This window comes from Rhinolophus sinicus, linkage group LG03 (assembly GCF_036562045.2).
Source record: "Rhinolophus sinicus isolate RSC01 linkage group LG03, ASM3656204v1, whole genome shotgun sequence".
NCBI lineage: Eukaryota > Metazoa > Chordata > Mammalia > Chiroptera > Rhinolophidae > Rhinolophus > Rhinolophus sinicus.
The window spans coordinates 2,728,282-2,743,194 of record NC_133753.1 but is presented as its reverse complement, the minus strand read 5'-3'; the positions used below and the strand labels follow the sequence as shown (position 1 = coordinate 2,743,194).

General features: G+C 58.1%; 2 protein-coding genes across 5 annotated transcripts in view; one reads left to right on the top strand and one right to left on the bottom strand.

Annotated features, from left to right (window-relative positions):
- The window catches only part of TECPR2 (tectonin beta-propeller repeat containing 2), an 86,973-nt gene extending 80,743 nt beyond the window's left edge, over positions 1-6,230 (top strand). For all 3 annotated transcript variants that reach the window (XM_019747190.2, XM_074326897.1, XM_019747189.2), the window contains exons 18-20: positions 1,457-1,598; positions 2,061-2,210; positions 2,545-6,230. In XM_019747190.2, coding sequence (XP_019602749.2) covers positions 1,457-1,598; positions 2,061-2,210; positions 2,545-2,696 — 444 coding nt within the window. In that variant the 3' untranslated portion in view covers positions 2,697-6,230. The remainder of the gene's footprint in view (positions 1-1,456; positions 1,599-2,060; positions 2,211-2,544) is intronic.
- Positions 6,231-10,244: 4,014 nt separating this feature from the next.
- ANKRD9 (ankyrin repeat domain 9) lies at positions 10,245-14,634 on the bottom strand. 2 transcript variants are annotated; one of them, XM_019747318.2, is made up of 3 exons: positions 14,514-14,634; positions 11,903-11,985; positions 10,245-11,334 (listed from the first exon to the last, which is right to left on the bottom strand). In XM_019747318.2, the coding sequence occupies exon 3, from the start codon at positions 11,280-11,282 to the stop codon at positions 10,335-10,337; it is 948 nt and encodes a 315-aa protein (XP_019602877.1). In that variant the 5' UTR covers positions 11,283-11,334; positions 11,903-11,985; positions 14,514-14,634; the 3' UTR covers positions 10,245-10,334. The 2 variants fall into 2 exon arrangements, with proteins under 2 accessions (XP_019602877.1, XP_074182997.1); XM_074326896.1 differs by lacking the exon at positions 14,514-14,634 and adding an exon at positions 12,927-13,289.
- Between the last annotated feature and the right edge of the window lie 279 nt (positions 14,635-14,913).

The following is a 14,913-nucleotide window of genomic DNA, read 5'->3' as shown; positions in this document are numbered from 1 at the left end:
AATCAGGAAGTATGAGTGCTCAAAATTGGTTTCTTCAAGATTGTTTAGGCTGTTCAGGATCCCTTGCATTCCATAGGAATTTCAGGATCCACTTTTCCATTTCGGTGAAAATAGCAGCTGGGATTTTGATAGTGCACTGAAGTCTGTAGACTGCGTAGCATGCCTTGCCTACAGAAGTGTACAGCGTTGTTTGTCAGACCGCCTGAATCAGAGCCACCTGGGGTGCTTGTCTAAAAGGTTATTACTGGGCCCCAGTCCCAAAGTTGGATGTGGAAGGGCTGGCCCCGAGCCCAGGAATGGGCCATTTTACAAGCCCCTTACATGAGTCCCAGGGACTCTAAGGTTTGAGAACCACTGGAGCTGGTCTTACTCACCTGCCCTCTGGAGGGACTTGGGTTCAGCAAGAGCAGGTTTCCTTGCTTGCAGGTGGCCTTTGCGGGTGTAGAGTGGCCTCCACAGACTGATTCCTGGTCACCACCACCTGTTTGGGCCCTGCTTGACCACGGGAGTAAGGTCACTGGGACTTGTTCCAGTTGACATTTGTGAAGCATTGTTTCTTGAGCCATGTTCTCGGGGTGGGTGACATTTGTGAGACCCTTTGCTGCCTTGTCACCGTAGGTCTTTGCCATGCAGTCTCCAGTTTAACCCCTGTCCTCCCAGAGACCAGGGTGGTGGACCCATCAGACCTCCACTGAGTGCTCAGTCCTGCTGGCAAGCCTTTTGCATGTTGCTCGTTGTTTCGTACCATCTGCCCTGGGGTACTTGTCCAGACGTCTCTCTCTGAACACCGTCCGTCTCAGAACCCTGGCTCCCAGCACCCAGCAGGCCTTCCCGTAATTCCCAGAGGAGCCAGACCTGTATGGTGCTGCCCTGCCCTTCCCATTCCAGCTGCCTGGGTTCGTGTCCGCCCCTCCTGGCAACGAGCCCCATCCTTGCGCATGCTCTCCCGCCTGGCTCACTCCCCACCCTCCTCTCCTGGTCCTGCGTGCTCGTCCTCTGCTCTCAGTGTAGCCGGGGGTTCCCGGCTCAGCTTCCCTGACCCCCTGGCCTGACCCCGTTACGTGCTGTCAGAGCGCCTGGTTGTTCACCTCTATGCCCTTGCCAGCTAGTCTTATGTTTCTTTGTGACGTGTCTCACGTCTTTGTGACGTGTCTCACACCTTTAAAATCCAGGAGCCCAGAAAATTGATCCCTAGACCTGGCAAGTGCCTGGCATGTGGCAGATGCTCACTTAACTAAATGAGGGATGGGTAGGTGGGCTGGTGAAGGGCGGGTGATGGGCAGATGAATGGGTAGGTGGCCAAGTGGCAGGCTAGCAAGCACCAATCAATGAAAGTTTCCGGAACTTTCCACCCTATGTCACTGACCTCAGTTCTCCACAACTCTCAACTTTGCTCTGTGCAAAAATAACGCACCCGCCACCGCCTCCCCTGAGGAAAATCCCTTCCTGCTTCCAGCCTGCAGGGGTCACCCTGGTCAGCGTCCATTCCAGCCCCAACGACCAGATGCTGTGGGCACTGGACAGCAGGTGGAATGTGCATGTCCGACTTGGAATCACCGAGGAGATGCCAGTGGGGACCGCCTGGGAGCACGTGCCAGGTAGAGATGGGCAAGCACATGGCAGTTGTCCCCTCCCAGGCAGGCCAGGCTCTGGGATGATAGGGTAGCCTGTCCCCCACAGTAGCCTCAGCTTTCACACCCAAGCCTTTTGCTGCTCTGCTGGGGCAGGTGACAAGCATGTGTCTGACCAACTATCCCTGGTATGAGGGACCCAGCATTTAGCATGCAGCCCACCCGAGTCCTGGAGCTGTCTGTGGTGTGGTCATTTCTGGACTGCCTCTGTCATTCAGTCTTGGGTCCCGGCAGTTTTGTCAGACCTGCCGGCGGGGCACCCTTTCCCTCAGCTCCCACTCCAAGCCCAGCCCAGTGCAGGGCATGGCCACCACAGGGACCCTCTGGTGACAGGGCGCAGTGTCAGGAGAGAGCAGGCTCTCGGGAAGGGTGGCCCATCCCGCATGCAGCCGGGCTCTGAGGACAGATGAGCGCCCCGTTTGCCTGCAGGGTTGCAGGCCTGCCAGCTGGCGCTGAGCCCCAGGGCCGTGTGGGCACGCTGCCCCAACGGCGACCTTGCCCGAAGGTACGGCATCACCGACAAAAACCCCGCCGGAGACTACTGGAAGAAAACCCCCGGGACCGCGACGTGCCTCACAGGCAGGTGCTGGGCCCCACAGGCTCCTCGGGGTCTCGGGAAACGGGGGGACCACATCCGCGGGCTCACTCTCCCGCGGGCGGGAGCCCATCCCAGGATTACACCTGACGGAGGGAGCCTGGCACCGGGCTCTGCCAGGGTCTCCTAGGAAAGGGACAGGGCGCTGGGCCACTTGCTTTAAGCTGAGGAAACTGAGGCATACGTTGGGGGTGGTGTGTTCGGGGCCCCACAGCTGGAAAGTGCCACGTCTGGACGTGGACCCAGGCCCTTGACTCCATCTGCCCTGTCCCCAGGCTGGGTGATTAATGGGCGTGTGGCTGGCTCTTGTCCCTGCAGTGACCTCGTCAGATGAGCTGTGGGCAGTGGGCCCCCCCGGCTACCTCCTCCAGCGGCTGACAAGGACTTTCAGCCATTCACACGGTGCCCAGAGCAGCCACGCCAGCACCCCCCACCCCGAGGACCTGGAGGACGAGTGGGAGGTCATCTGAAGGAGCTCCCAGGCAGGGTCGCTCACGAGGGAGGAAGCCGAGACGTGGTGGACAGTCGGTTTCTGAGTCGCTCACTCTTGGACACGCCTCATGAACTCTTGTCCAGACACGTTTGGCCATGTTGGACCCCCCACACTTGCTTTCATCCATGTTTCTGTCTTGTTCCAGAACCCCCAGCCTCAGCCAAGTGATCGGAGCTGTTGCTGGAGCCCCAGGGCCTCTGAACCCTCTGGTGGGGACAGCGGCTGCTGCCAGTTGCACGCACTACAGTTACCAAGTGCTGCAGTCATGTTCTCATCACTGACCACTCCAGGTCCCATTGTGGGGACGACTTGGGGAACCTCCCATGGGCAGGATGCGTCTGAACCGGGTCACAGAGCACCCCTGAGCCACCACAGGCAGCCACGTACCGTAGTAGCCAAAGGTCAGTGCTGAATGCGTTCCCACAGTGGCTTGGTCTCCATCGCACGGTCCCACCCCCTTCTCTGAGGGACACAAGTTCCAGCACACATTCCTTCTAGACACCCCAGATGGGAAACCGAGGCCATGTTTGAGAGGCGCTGGGCTGTCAGGATGGAGAGGACAGGGCAGGGCGCGCTCGCCCAGAGGACACCCTTCAGCCAAAACAGCACAGGCATGAAGTGTGCACGTGTCTCCCAGGTGGGGATGACACAGGAAGGTCACATGGGGGGCGTCGCTGAGCTAACTCAGAGGTCTCTTTAGAATGCCGTTGAACACATGCTGCTGGTGGGCGTCGTAAAAGCCAGATGCATCCTCAGAGGATGACATACTGATTGTTGCCTTTTTTGTTTGTTGTATTACAAACCTGCATAAGATACCTCATTTGAAATCAAATCTTAAAAATTTAGAAAAGAAACATATTTTCTGAAACCAGTGGAAGGGCTTTCATTCCTTCCCAGTGTTTATCCTGAGCCAGCAGCTTCAGAGAGGGTGGGTGTCAGCCCTGCACGTCCTCCTCATGCGCGTGGTCATGGGACCTGCCGCTGGCGCTGAGTGGCAGCCCAGCACTGAAGGCGGCATTTGGGCGGATCCCCCCAGAAAGTGGAAGCTGGTGTCTGCTGTGGCCACGTGAGACAGCAGTCCCTGAGGTGAGCCTGCAGTGCCCAGTCTTCTCGTGGGCATCCGAGCTACAGGACTCGACAGCCCGGCATGTGTCTGCCTTGAGCCCAGCGCCCCCTTCCTGGACGTAGCCCCAAGTCAGGGCTCCAGCCTCGCTGCTGTTTTTAGCCTGCCTTTGGCCCGAGGCCCAGTTACTCGAGGCCTGTTGTTCTACCAAGCGAGGGTGTCCAGGGGCCCCCAGGCCACAGGTGAAGAGCTGGCCAGACCCCAGCCAGCCGTGAAGATGGAGGTCTGCCAGATCTAAATGAGGACAAGATACTGAAATCCTAGATCTTACCTCACACCGCACTTTTATGGAATCCATTTTTTTTTTAAGTTGGTGACAGCAGAGGCCACCCCGGGCTGGCTGCGGCTCCTCGTCAGCGTCTGTTGTGCCTCACCCAGCTCCCCTAGATGGTAGAGCCTTCCCAAACCCACGGGACTTCAGTGCAATGAAACCCAAGTCCAGCTTGATACTTTTAAACGTCTTGTAGCCTCAGTGCTTCGTGCAACTTTCTTCTGGTTTGAGAGTGCAATAAACTAGACTTTTTCCCAACGTGGTCAAGTCTGATATTTGAGCTGTGTGAAGGTGCCCTCAGCAGGTATACGTGAAGGCTGGCATTCCCTCCTGCGCTGGGAAGAATCTGCCTGTGGGTTCCCAACCCAGCCCCTTTGCCAGGATAATGTAGGTGGACCTGATTTCATGACCTGATCTGTGTTTACATGCGCAATGGTCTGCCCAGGGTGGCCAACCTGGGAGAATGGTCACTCTAGAGATGGCCACCCCAGAACGCCCTGGGGAAGACACCTTACCGTGAGGTGGCGTGCAGGGCTGTCTCCTCACAGAGGCCCACTGAGGCCAGGCCGCTGAGGGCAGGCTTGGGAGTGGTTCAAGGCCCTGGGTCTGTCTCCATCCAAGAAACAAAACCAAGTCTCAGAAGTGCCCTACTGGAAACCAATGTGCGAGAAAAGGTCACATCCATGACAGCACTAGGACACACGTCCCAGGCAACGACTGAGCAAGAAATGTCACACTCGTGTCAAGAAATGGCCAAGCTTTCCTGAAGACATCCAAGAAAACTTGAGTCAAGGAAGGATGTCTGACATTCCTGATGGGAGGAAGGGTAAATAAACAGGCTAAGACATCATCCTTTCCAAAGGGTTTTTATGGGTTTAACGCAATGTCAGAACCCCCACTGGGATGTTCATGTTGGCAGAAGGCAGGGAGGAATTCACAAAGTAAGGATGGTCCCACAGACTCCCCCTTAACTATGCCAGACGTGCTCCAAGGGTCACACACAGCCCCGTGTCCTCACTAGGACCCTGCGAGGTAATACCGTTTGCCCCAGTGTGACTCAAAGAGGTCAAGGAGTTCACTCAGGGTGACCCAGGGAGCACAGGGATTGACACCCACCTCTGGAACTCCAGACCTATGGCATGAGTGGAAGGGCCAGTGACGCCAGGCAGTCCAGCCAGGCCCACAGGGAGCTGGGATCATGGATGAGGGGACGGGAGCGCGATTTCACAACCGTTGTGCGCCGCTGCTCAGTTATTTGGACAAAATAAAAGAACCTTAAAACTAGGGTGGAAACGGTATCTGATTTCTGGATAGCAAGGGCTTCCTAAACTCAAGCCATGGGAAAGGCCACAAAGGAAACTAGATTGGATTGCGTCAGAGTTTTAAAATGCTGTAAATTAAAAACCCCACATAAAATTAAAAGGGGGAAATAATTGCAACAAAGGTGACGTGATGTTGAATATGTACCCTAAACATTTGTATACGCCAGTAGGAGGGACACATACGACATAGGAGATGGAAGGGCAGCGCTTACCTGACACCCCGGCTCCCCAAGGCAGAGGTGCAAACGTGGCAGGTTGGGGGCACCAGGGAACCTTCAAACCCACAAGTTCCACATCTGGACACCCATCAAGAACAAATCCTAAATTGGCAGAAAACATACAGCGTGGCCTTGCTTATGACTATGAAACACTAATAAAACAACTGACGTTAGGGAACATTCCTGTAATGACATGGCAAACCGCTGTTAAAAAATGTGCTCCCAGAGGAAAGGGCCCCAGGCAGTCCCACCTTATTTTACTGTATAAAGGGCGAGTTTCTCGGGTATAGTAATGACACTGGTTTTGGCGGAGATCATACAAACAGGGAACGACAAAGAGAAGGGGCAGGGAGGTAATGCAGATGTGTTGCTTATACTCTTACTTTTGGTGGGTTTGAAGTTTTCTGTATTTCCAGGGGGCACACAGGAGGGGCAGAAAGAAAAGTTCACAGAACAAGCAGCTGGTCGCAGTGGTTGCCTGCAGTATATATACCTTTTTGTAGCTTTTGAACTTTGAGCCATGTAAATGTATTATTTATTCCAAAAATAAATAAAATTCACATTTTAAAAACTCGGACCTCTTACATTAACTCTTTTTTTTTTTTTTAAAAGCTATGTCTGTTTTGTTTTTTGTTTTTTCCATTGGGGAATATTGGGGAACAATGTTTCTCCAGGGCCCATCAGCTCCAAGTCGTCCTTCAATCTAGTTGTGGAGGGCACAGCTCAGCTGCAAGTCCAGTCACCGTTTTCAATCTTAGTTGCAGGGGGTGCAGCCCACCATCCCATGCGGGAATCAACCAGCAGCCTTGTTGTTGAGAGTTCATGCTTTAACCAACTGAGCCATCCGGCTGCCCCACATTAACTGTGGTATCAACACTAGCTGAGTCAACTATCACACTGTAATCACCAAAAATTACTAAAAATCATGTTCATATAGTGTTTTACAATATAGGGAAATGCTCATACTACATTAAGTTTAAAAATACTAAATTGTGTAAGTGATCTAATGTCATGTATGTAATATGTGTATATATGCGCATAGAAAAAACTGGAAGAAAACACCAAAATGCTAGCAGTCTTTGTCCGGCTGGTGGGATGACGGCGGGCAGTCGGCCTCTTTATTGGGGAGCCACAGAGTAGGGGGACGAGCAGGACAGTCCACAGCCACACAGTGGGGGACAAGCAGGGCTTGGGGCCCTGCCACAGGGTGCCTGGACTTCTCAATACAGTCCAGGTGGCCTACCATGAGCACTAATTCTATAAGCAGAAATTCTTTTTAAAAAATCACAGAAGGTAGAAATCTCTATCTTCACCTCTGTCTTGATTGGGGTGGTAGTTACACGTGGATAGACATTTGTCCTAAATCCTCAAACTACACACTTAAAGTCTACACTTACATGTCAGTTACGCCTCCATTTTAAATTGTAGCCAAAACCAGTCACTGTGGGGGCTGGGCTCCGTCACTGGTCACTCGCTTGTGGAACAGGCCCCAACACTGCACAACCTTCCCCAGGCTACACTGCATTTCCTCTTCCAGACTTCCAGGAAGCATCCTTGTTCTGAAGAGGGTGTGGAGTAACTTAGGAAATGCTCTCAATACAGTATTCTAAGTTGGTGAAGAAATCGGGAGGAAGGGAAATCAGAGTGGGAAAATTGAGGTAGTATCAGGATGAGGTTAGCCTGCAAAGGAGGGGTGAGGCCCGGCACAGGGTCACATCACCAGGGCCACAGGAGGGGCAGGCAGGGGCCTTGCACCCCTGCCATCCTGGCCATCTCCCCCAAGTCCCCCTGACAGCACACGCTGTCCTTTGGTGTTCCTTCCAAGTTCTGAGCACAAGGTCTCAATATGAACAGGCCTCGGGGGTACAGATTCTGGCCCCTGAGCCCAAGCAGGTTGGGGTTCCCTGGGCCCCAGGTCGGGGGATTACAGGCCACAGTCAGGTTTTCCTTAGAAAGCTTAGAACAAATACCAACACACTGCCACAGAGAAAAGTGGGCCTTGTGGGCAGAGCGTTTGCCTTTGAGAAGATGTCAAGGCCGCCTGCCAGTGGCCAAGAGCTGGGTCGCTGGCTGCCTGTCAAGGGACCCCTGGGCTGGGCCTGGCCGACTCCAGCCCGCCCCTGTCTCCGGTGTTCACCATGAGAGAGAAAACAGTGACTGGCGACCCCGCTGTGCTTGCTGCCCTTCCTGGGGCTGGAGTGCCCAGGAGACTGATAAGCCCAATGCTGGGGCCTGCCCTCCCTCCCTCTCTCCCTCCCTCCCTCCCTCGGGCCAGCAGCGGTCACCAGATAACCCTTATCCACCCTGCACTGTTCTCTAGGTCCTCTGCTGTCACTGCTGCCTGGGGCTCCCTGAGCCAGGCATCAGTCCCCAGTGAGACAGTGGGAGCTGTGCCAGGAATCCGGCCCTGCTCGGCTGCCACAAGGAAGGCTGTGCCTCTGGCCGGCCTTGGCCTCCCCAGCCTTGCCTGCAGCTCCAAGCAGTGCGAACACCCTTGCCCTCTCCCACTCAAAGCGCAGACAGCAGGAGCTAGTGCTCTGGCTGTCCTCCTCCTGCCCTCCCATTCCATGGGGTCCTCAGATGGACCCCAACATCACCCAGTGAATGATAGTGCAGTCCCCAGTCATCCCAAAGCAAATCACCCCACTTGGGCCCCAGACCTTCCCATGAACCCCTGCTGTGGTGTCCATAATTCTTCCTGCTGGAATCCCACCCCGCACTGCAAGACCAGCCCAGGTGCCTCCTCTGGCTTGCCTGACAATGTGTGGCAACCCCCTTCCAGGACTTCAGGAAGCCCTGAGGCAGGGCAGCTCCCCCACCCCTGCATCACCCCATCCTCAGCCCAGGGGGCTCAAAGAGGTTGTCACCAAAGGGGCAGCTATAGGTCTAGAGGGGAAGTGAAAGGGGGCCTGGCCCTGGGCCTTGGGCCAACCCTACAGAGGATAGAGCCGGGGCTGGAGAGACTGAGAAGTCTGCAGGCCCAGGTCCCCCACCAGGTACCAGGGCATCAGGGCACAGGATTCCCCAATGTCTCCCCAGGCCCAACCCCCAGAGCCACTGTGCCCTGCTGCTCTGAGCACTCCAGCCTCCAATTTTCACATCCTCCAAAGGAAATGTACCCTCCCACCACAATGGCATCCCTGATCTGAGGAACTGGGACCTCCTACAGGACCCAGGGGCTCCCCTGATGCCCCAAGTTTTGAGCTGGGAGAGATGTTTTCACCGCCCCAAGTGTCAAGGTTCAGCTGGCCCAGGACACAGCAGGAGGGGAGCCCTCACTCCCAGTTGGAATCTAGGATCAGTCCCGGGACTGTGCACCTGTCCCTCCTTCCCACTGGTGCTGTGCACCCACCCACATACTTCCCGGGAATGGGGGTATGTCCCAGATCACCCTGAGAGTGGGTGGCAGATGCAGGCCAGAACCAGGTCCCTTCTGCACCCTCTCTTCAATGGCCCACCACCCTGGATTCTGCTACCACCACGCAAAGCCTCTTGGTCCCCCAGGCATGCTCCCCTTAGGGACACTGGGAGCAGGGTGGGGAGCGGGTGCCCCTAGCCAGGCTGGTCACTCTTCCAGGCAGACTTTTAGCCCTCTGCTCCTGGCAGGACATCGTGGCCCTCCAGCCCATGCCGGCCCAGCTTGAATTTCATGGCCCAACAGAATTCCTGGGTAGCCTGGAGTTCTCCCTGGTGCCAGGGCATGGACCCAGCTTTTCAGCCAGTGTCCCTTTATCCTGAAGCGTCATGGTGTATCTGCTAGCAAGTGTCCATCTTCAGAACCTTCCTGCAGAAACCAGCTCTACTGGATGAAAAAGAGGGCTTGCACACTGGGTGATGCAGCTACCCTGTCACCCATGGGCACCACCTAATACCCACTAGGGGCTGGGCCAGGGGACACAGTGGAGCCCACACCCGGGTCACACCGTCGGCAGGCCTGGAGGAAAGCACACCTAACCCCACCTGAGGGCGTGGAGCTGGGGCCAGGAGCTCTTCCTTGGGGAAGAGCAAAAGGGGTGACAGGGACAAGGCTAGGCCTGGGTTGACCAGTTTTGGTGGAGGAGTCACAATGACACCCAAGGAGGAGCGGGTGGCCAGTGTGGGACAGGGGAGTACAGGGAGGCACAGACTGTGTCCTGTGTCCCCTTGCTGTACAGCAGCCCTCCTGCCATCCTTGGCCCTCAGCACCGAGTCCCAGTGCCAGGGGGTTTAAAAAGGCCCTGCACACTGAGTGCACAGGGCCCTCCCCCAGAGCCTCACAGGGCCTGCTCTTGGCCTCTGTGCCTTTGCACATGCTGTCAGTCACACCCCGTGCCTGCCAGAATCCTTCTGCTCAGCACAGCTGCCACTCCCTCTGGGATGCTTTCCTGGAAGCTCTATCAGGTGGGAGGAAGCCCTCATCTTTCTCAGGGGCTGGGCAGTGAGCTGAGGTCAGGGCCTGGCTCTTAGGAGCCACATGACCATTCAACCCTGCTCCGCCAAAGGAGTTGGGGCACTGAGCCCAGCCACACCCAGAAAGCCTGTAGATTGGGGTGTCATCTGACCACCCTGGCCCAGCCTCCCATCCATGCGACAAATGAGGCGGAGATTCTGCTGTACAGAGATCAATATATGTAAAGTGCTAGGTACAACGCTCTGAAAAATAGTATTCTCCAAAAATCCGGTGCACAGGGTGCCCAGCGGGCTAGCCCTTGCCCGTGAGGTCCAGCGGCTGTAGGAAGGGCGGCAGCGGCAGCTCGTCCAGGGCCTCGGGGAAGCGGCTGGGTGAGATGGCGGTGACCAGCACCTGCATGGCACGCGTGAAGAGTGAGGGCGGCGCCAAGCCCGCCAGCCAGTGGAACTTGTCGTCACCCAGGAGCCGCTGCCAGCGCGGCTGGTCGCTCAGCAGCTCGCGGTGGGCCGGGCCTGTGGCGCCCGCAGGCGTGTACAGTGCCAGCAGGTCGAGCAGCAGCAGGCGACGCTGGCGTGGCTCCCCGGATGCGGGCACCGCCGCAGCAGAGGTAGCTCCGGTGTCACGGCACAACTGGCGCAGCAGCAACTCTAGCGGCGTGAGGCCACCGCCATCGCGCAGGCCGGGTGAGGCACCGTGGCCGAGCAGCAGGAAGAGGCACTCGGGGCGCGTCAGCTCGCAGGCCACATGCAATGACGTACCACCGCCTTCCACGCGGCTGCAGCCGTGCCGGTCGAGCAGGCGTGTGCGCTCCTCAGCCGGGAAGTCGCGCACGGTGCGCAAGATGCGGCGCAGGATGCCCACGCGGTTGTAGCGCACTGCCAGCGCCACATGCAGCCCGGGCGCAGAGCAGCAACGGAAGCTGGCGCTTGGCAGCGCGAGCGCGCGTCGCGGGAACGTGGCCAGCAGGTAGTGCGCATACTCCTGGTGGTCGTGCACGAGCGCGTAGAGGAGCGCCTCCGACGGCGAGTAGGCGGCGGCGGCACGCCCGCGCTCGTCCCAGTGGAAGGCCTCGCTGGCGCGCATGTCCTCGAGCAGCCACACGGGCACCAGGTCGCGAACGGCCTGGTAGAAGGCGAACGAAGATTTGCGGCACTGCTTCTGCGCCCGCGAGCGCGCTGTGCCCGCGCCCGCAGGCCCGCCGTCGGCGCTGCTCCCAGGCCGCCGGGCGTCCCACGGCATGCTGGCGGAGGGGTGTCACCGGGATTCACTGCATGGGCTGGGCCGCCGACCACTGCCAGAGGAGGACACCACGGTGAGGGGCGGGGCCATGGGCCTGGGCCCCGCCCCCCGCCGACCTCTACTGGGACCGCCTCACACAGCCGCACCCTTCCATCAGGGACTCTTACCTGCCCTTCCAGTCACTCCTCACAGCTCGCTTGTTTCCTAGTCCCTGAGCCACTTTCCACATCCTTGAACTAGCTGGACTTGATCTCCTTGAAATATCCTGGTTCTCTGACACCTCTGCTAGAGATGCCCTTCCCTGACTCTGCCCTCACGACCCCACCCATCGTCAAGGCCACACTGAAATCTCACACACCCCACCCCCTCCAGCCCAGGGACCCACTGGAAAAGTTCTCATCTCGGCCGAGTACATCCAACCCCAAATAGAGAAAAGGTCAGGTAAGGGGTAGGAAAGTTGCCCATATCTCAAGCTGAACCTAATCCTTTCTGTAGCCCAAGCTCCCTGTCCCCAGCCCTACCTAACCTTGACCCTGTTCTCTGACCCCCTGACTGTGGGTGAGGGCCCCTAGAGTCTCCCTCTAGGCCAGACAGGAGCAGAGCTCAAGACTCAGACCTACCTGCTTCCAGCACTGCGATCAGATCACCTAGTTCTGCAAACGTGGGTATATCACGTTCCTTCTCTGAGCTTCAGCGTCCTCATCTGTAAGAAAGGGAGAGGGGGGATGCAAGCTGTGAGCCCCAGCAGGGTGAGGTTGTGGGGCAGGGACGGGACTCTAGCCTTTCAGCCAAACATACTGTTTACTGGAGGGCCACACCCCTAGCTCTTGGGAGGAGCCTGGAGGGCGAAGTCAACCTAGAGACTGGTGTGAACCCCACTTTATAGTCTGCAGATCCCCGCCAGGTCGGCTTTCTGTCTTGATCCTACCAACTACAAGATGAAGCAAGTACTGTCATCCCATTTTCCAGCAAGGGATAAGCTTGTCCAAGATCAGTCAGCAAGTCGTGGTAGAGCCAGGCCTAAAACCCAGTTGGGGGTTTCCCAACCCACAGGGAGCCCAGCTCGAGCCCTGCCCTTGCCCTCTGATCCCCTGGCCCCAACTTGAGCCCAGAGTACCCACTGCTTTCTCTCAAGAGTAAGTCCTTGGTCACAGAGGCCCTGGGTCAGTGGACAGGCCGCTGTCCACACACTGGGTAACTAAGTTACAGAGATGGGCATGGGGGGGGGGTGTGGGCTGCAGCCACAGCGCTCATTTGGGGGGGCACCATGATTAGAGCAACCCCCACGCCTGGGCCTCCGCGCCCCAGGCGTACTTTGCGTGGACACCCGTGGGGCGCCGGGTGGGTTACGTAAAGTTGGGCCGCCCCACGTCACTGGGCAGCGAGTCACGGCAGCGGCTCGGTGAATGGGGGGTTGGGCCGCCGAGGGCCGGGCGGTGCGTCCCGGGCTGCCCGCCAGCTCGTCTCGGTCCCCTCCCGGGGGCACGGCGGACGTCGGGTTGCAGGGGGCGAGGCCAGGGTGTCTCCGGGCCGGTGGTCGGTGCAACAAGGTCTGCACCTGCGTGTGCCCAGGGACGTGAGGGGAGCGACGGCCAGGGGGCAGCACCCTGGGCAGGGGCTACGAACCGGCGGAACGGGACTCACCGTGGGGGACTAAGGGGTCGCGGGCCTGGCGTCCCCGCCCCCGTTGCGGGCCGGAGAGCGCGCTGTCCCTCTACGGGTAGGCGTGGAAGCGAAGGTCCCAGGACTGACGGACGGGAGAGAGCCGCCGCCGCCCGCCCCAGCCGCGCTCTGAGCCGCCGCGGCGTGATCGCTGGGCGGCGGTGCGGACGCCGGCGGCGGGCGAGCGGGCGGGCTGGCTGGCGGCTGGCGGCGCAGTGCGGCCCGGGCCGGGCAGGACCGCGGGACCGTCCGCCGCCACCATTGGCCCGCGCCGCCAGGTCCCGCCGCTACCCATTGGTCGCCGCGCTGCACCATTGTTACGTCACCTGCCGACGGGCGGGGCGCCCAGCTGGACCCGAGGAAAAGTTAGGAGAAACTTGAGGGTGCACGGGGGTGGGGGGAGGGCGGGGCCGCCCGGGGAGGAGGCGGGGCGGGGCTCCTAGAAACCTGAGCCGCGGCGAGGAAAGGCTTCCCCGGCGGGGGAGGTTGCCTGGTGCCCGCCTTCAGTACATACAGTGGCTGGGTTGAGAGTCCGGGCGCGCGCGTAGACGCCCCGGGCCCGCCGACCGTGACTTCCCTCGCCACCCCACGAGTCGTATTCCAGATCCCCTTTGCACTGACTCTTTGAGGGAAACCGTCTGTACATGGAGGGGTCAAGAGGCCGAAGCTGTGATCCCCTAAGAGCAGGGGTCGGAGCATCGGGTCCCCAGCTCTAGACTGACTCTCCCAGGGAATGGATGAATGGATGCAGACAGCAATTTCTGAGCGCCTACTGTGTGCCAATCTGTGTGCTAAGCATACCTGATTTCACTTCGTTTTCACAACCTATAGTGCTGGGAATGACCCTCAATTCATCTTCCAGGAAAATTGGGGCTCACAGGGAGGTGGCCTCCAAGTAAGGAGCAGCCAGAAGAGAAGCCAGGTGCACCCCCTGAATTTGTGGGTAATTGGGCCCCAGCCTCCCCACAAGGGGTCCAAGGTGTGGGGTACCACTCTTGCTGAAACCCCACCAGATACCCTCACCCAAAGCGCTGCCCCACCTCAGGGCGGGGTGGCCTCACGGGCCCATACCGTACATTTAGGGTCAGGAACAGCCACCAGATTTACAGAAACTCTGTCATAGGCCAGGGGTGAGGACTGTGGGGAGTTGGGCTGGGTGTCTGATCTCTTTCTCTGCCTCACCTCAGCTGTGGTCTCCTCCCCTCTCTAGGCTTCAGCTTCTCTACAGGTTCTCCCAGCTTTCCTTTCTGGACGTGTCTGAGTATGATGGGGTTCCAAGTGAATGGAGGTCCTGGGGTTGACCTTCGGCCTCCGGGAGCCCCCAGCCCCTGGGAGACATCCTAGGGAGGTGTTGCCCCAGGTGAACTACCTCTGGCTCAGGGCTGTAGCTACCTGCTCCCTTGGCCCCGTTCTACTCTTCAAGTGCTGGAGTTGAGACCTCACACCGCCTCCATGGCTACCAGCAGAACGAAGGTGAAGGGGCATCAGCTGTAGGTGCCTGGCGTGCAGCTAGTCTCAGGGCAGGCCTCTCTCCACCCCTTGGTGCCCTCCTTCTCCCCTTCCACTTACGGTCCATGCTGGGGTTCCCGAAGGCTTCTTTCCAATAGTCAAATCTGGCCCCGTTTGTCTACGGCTTAGAAGCTTGCTGTGGATATGGTTTTAGCCGGAAAGGTCAGGTGGGGAGGGGAAAGGCATTCTTGGCGTGCACACAGCTGGAGCAAAGGTCTGGGAGTGACAGAGGTGGGGCCAAGTTACAGAGGGCAAGGCGCTTGGGTTTGTCCTAAGGACTTGGAGACAGAGGAGGTTTGGAAGTCAGTGAATTATTTCAGACATACAAAAAATAATAATAATGAATGCAGGGATCCAATTTAAGAACTAATACGTGGAGGAACCTGAAGGTTCCTGTCTGTTCTGCCCCCCAACCCAGCCCTGGGCCTTCCCACAGTGGCAGCTGACATTGTCATACTCC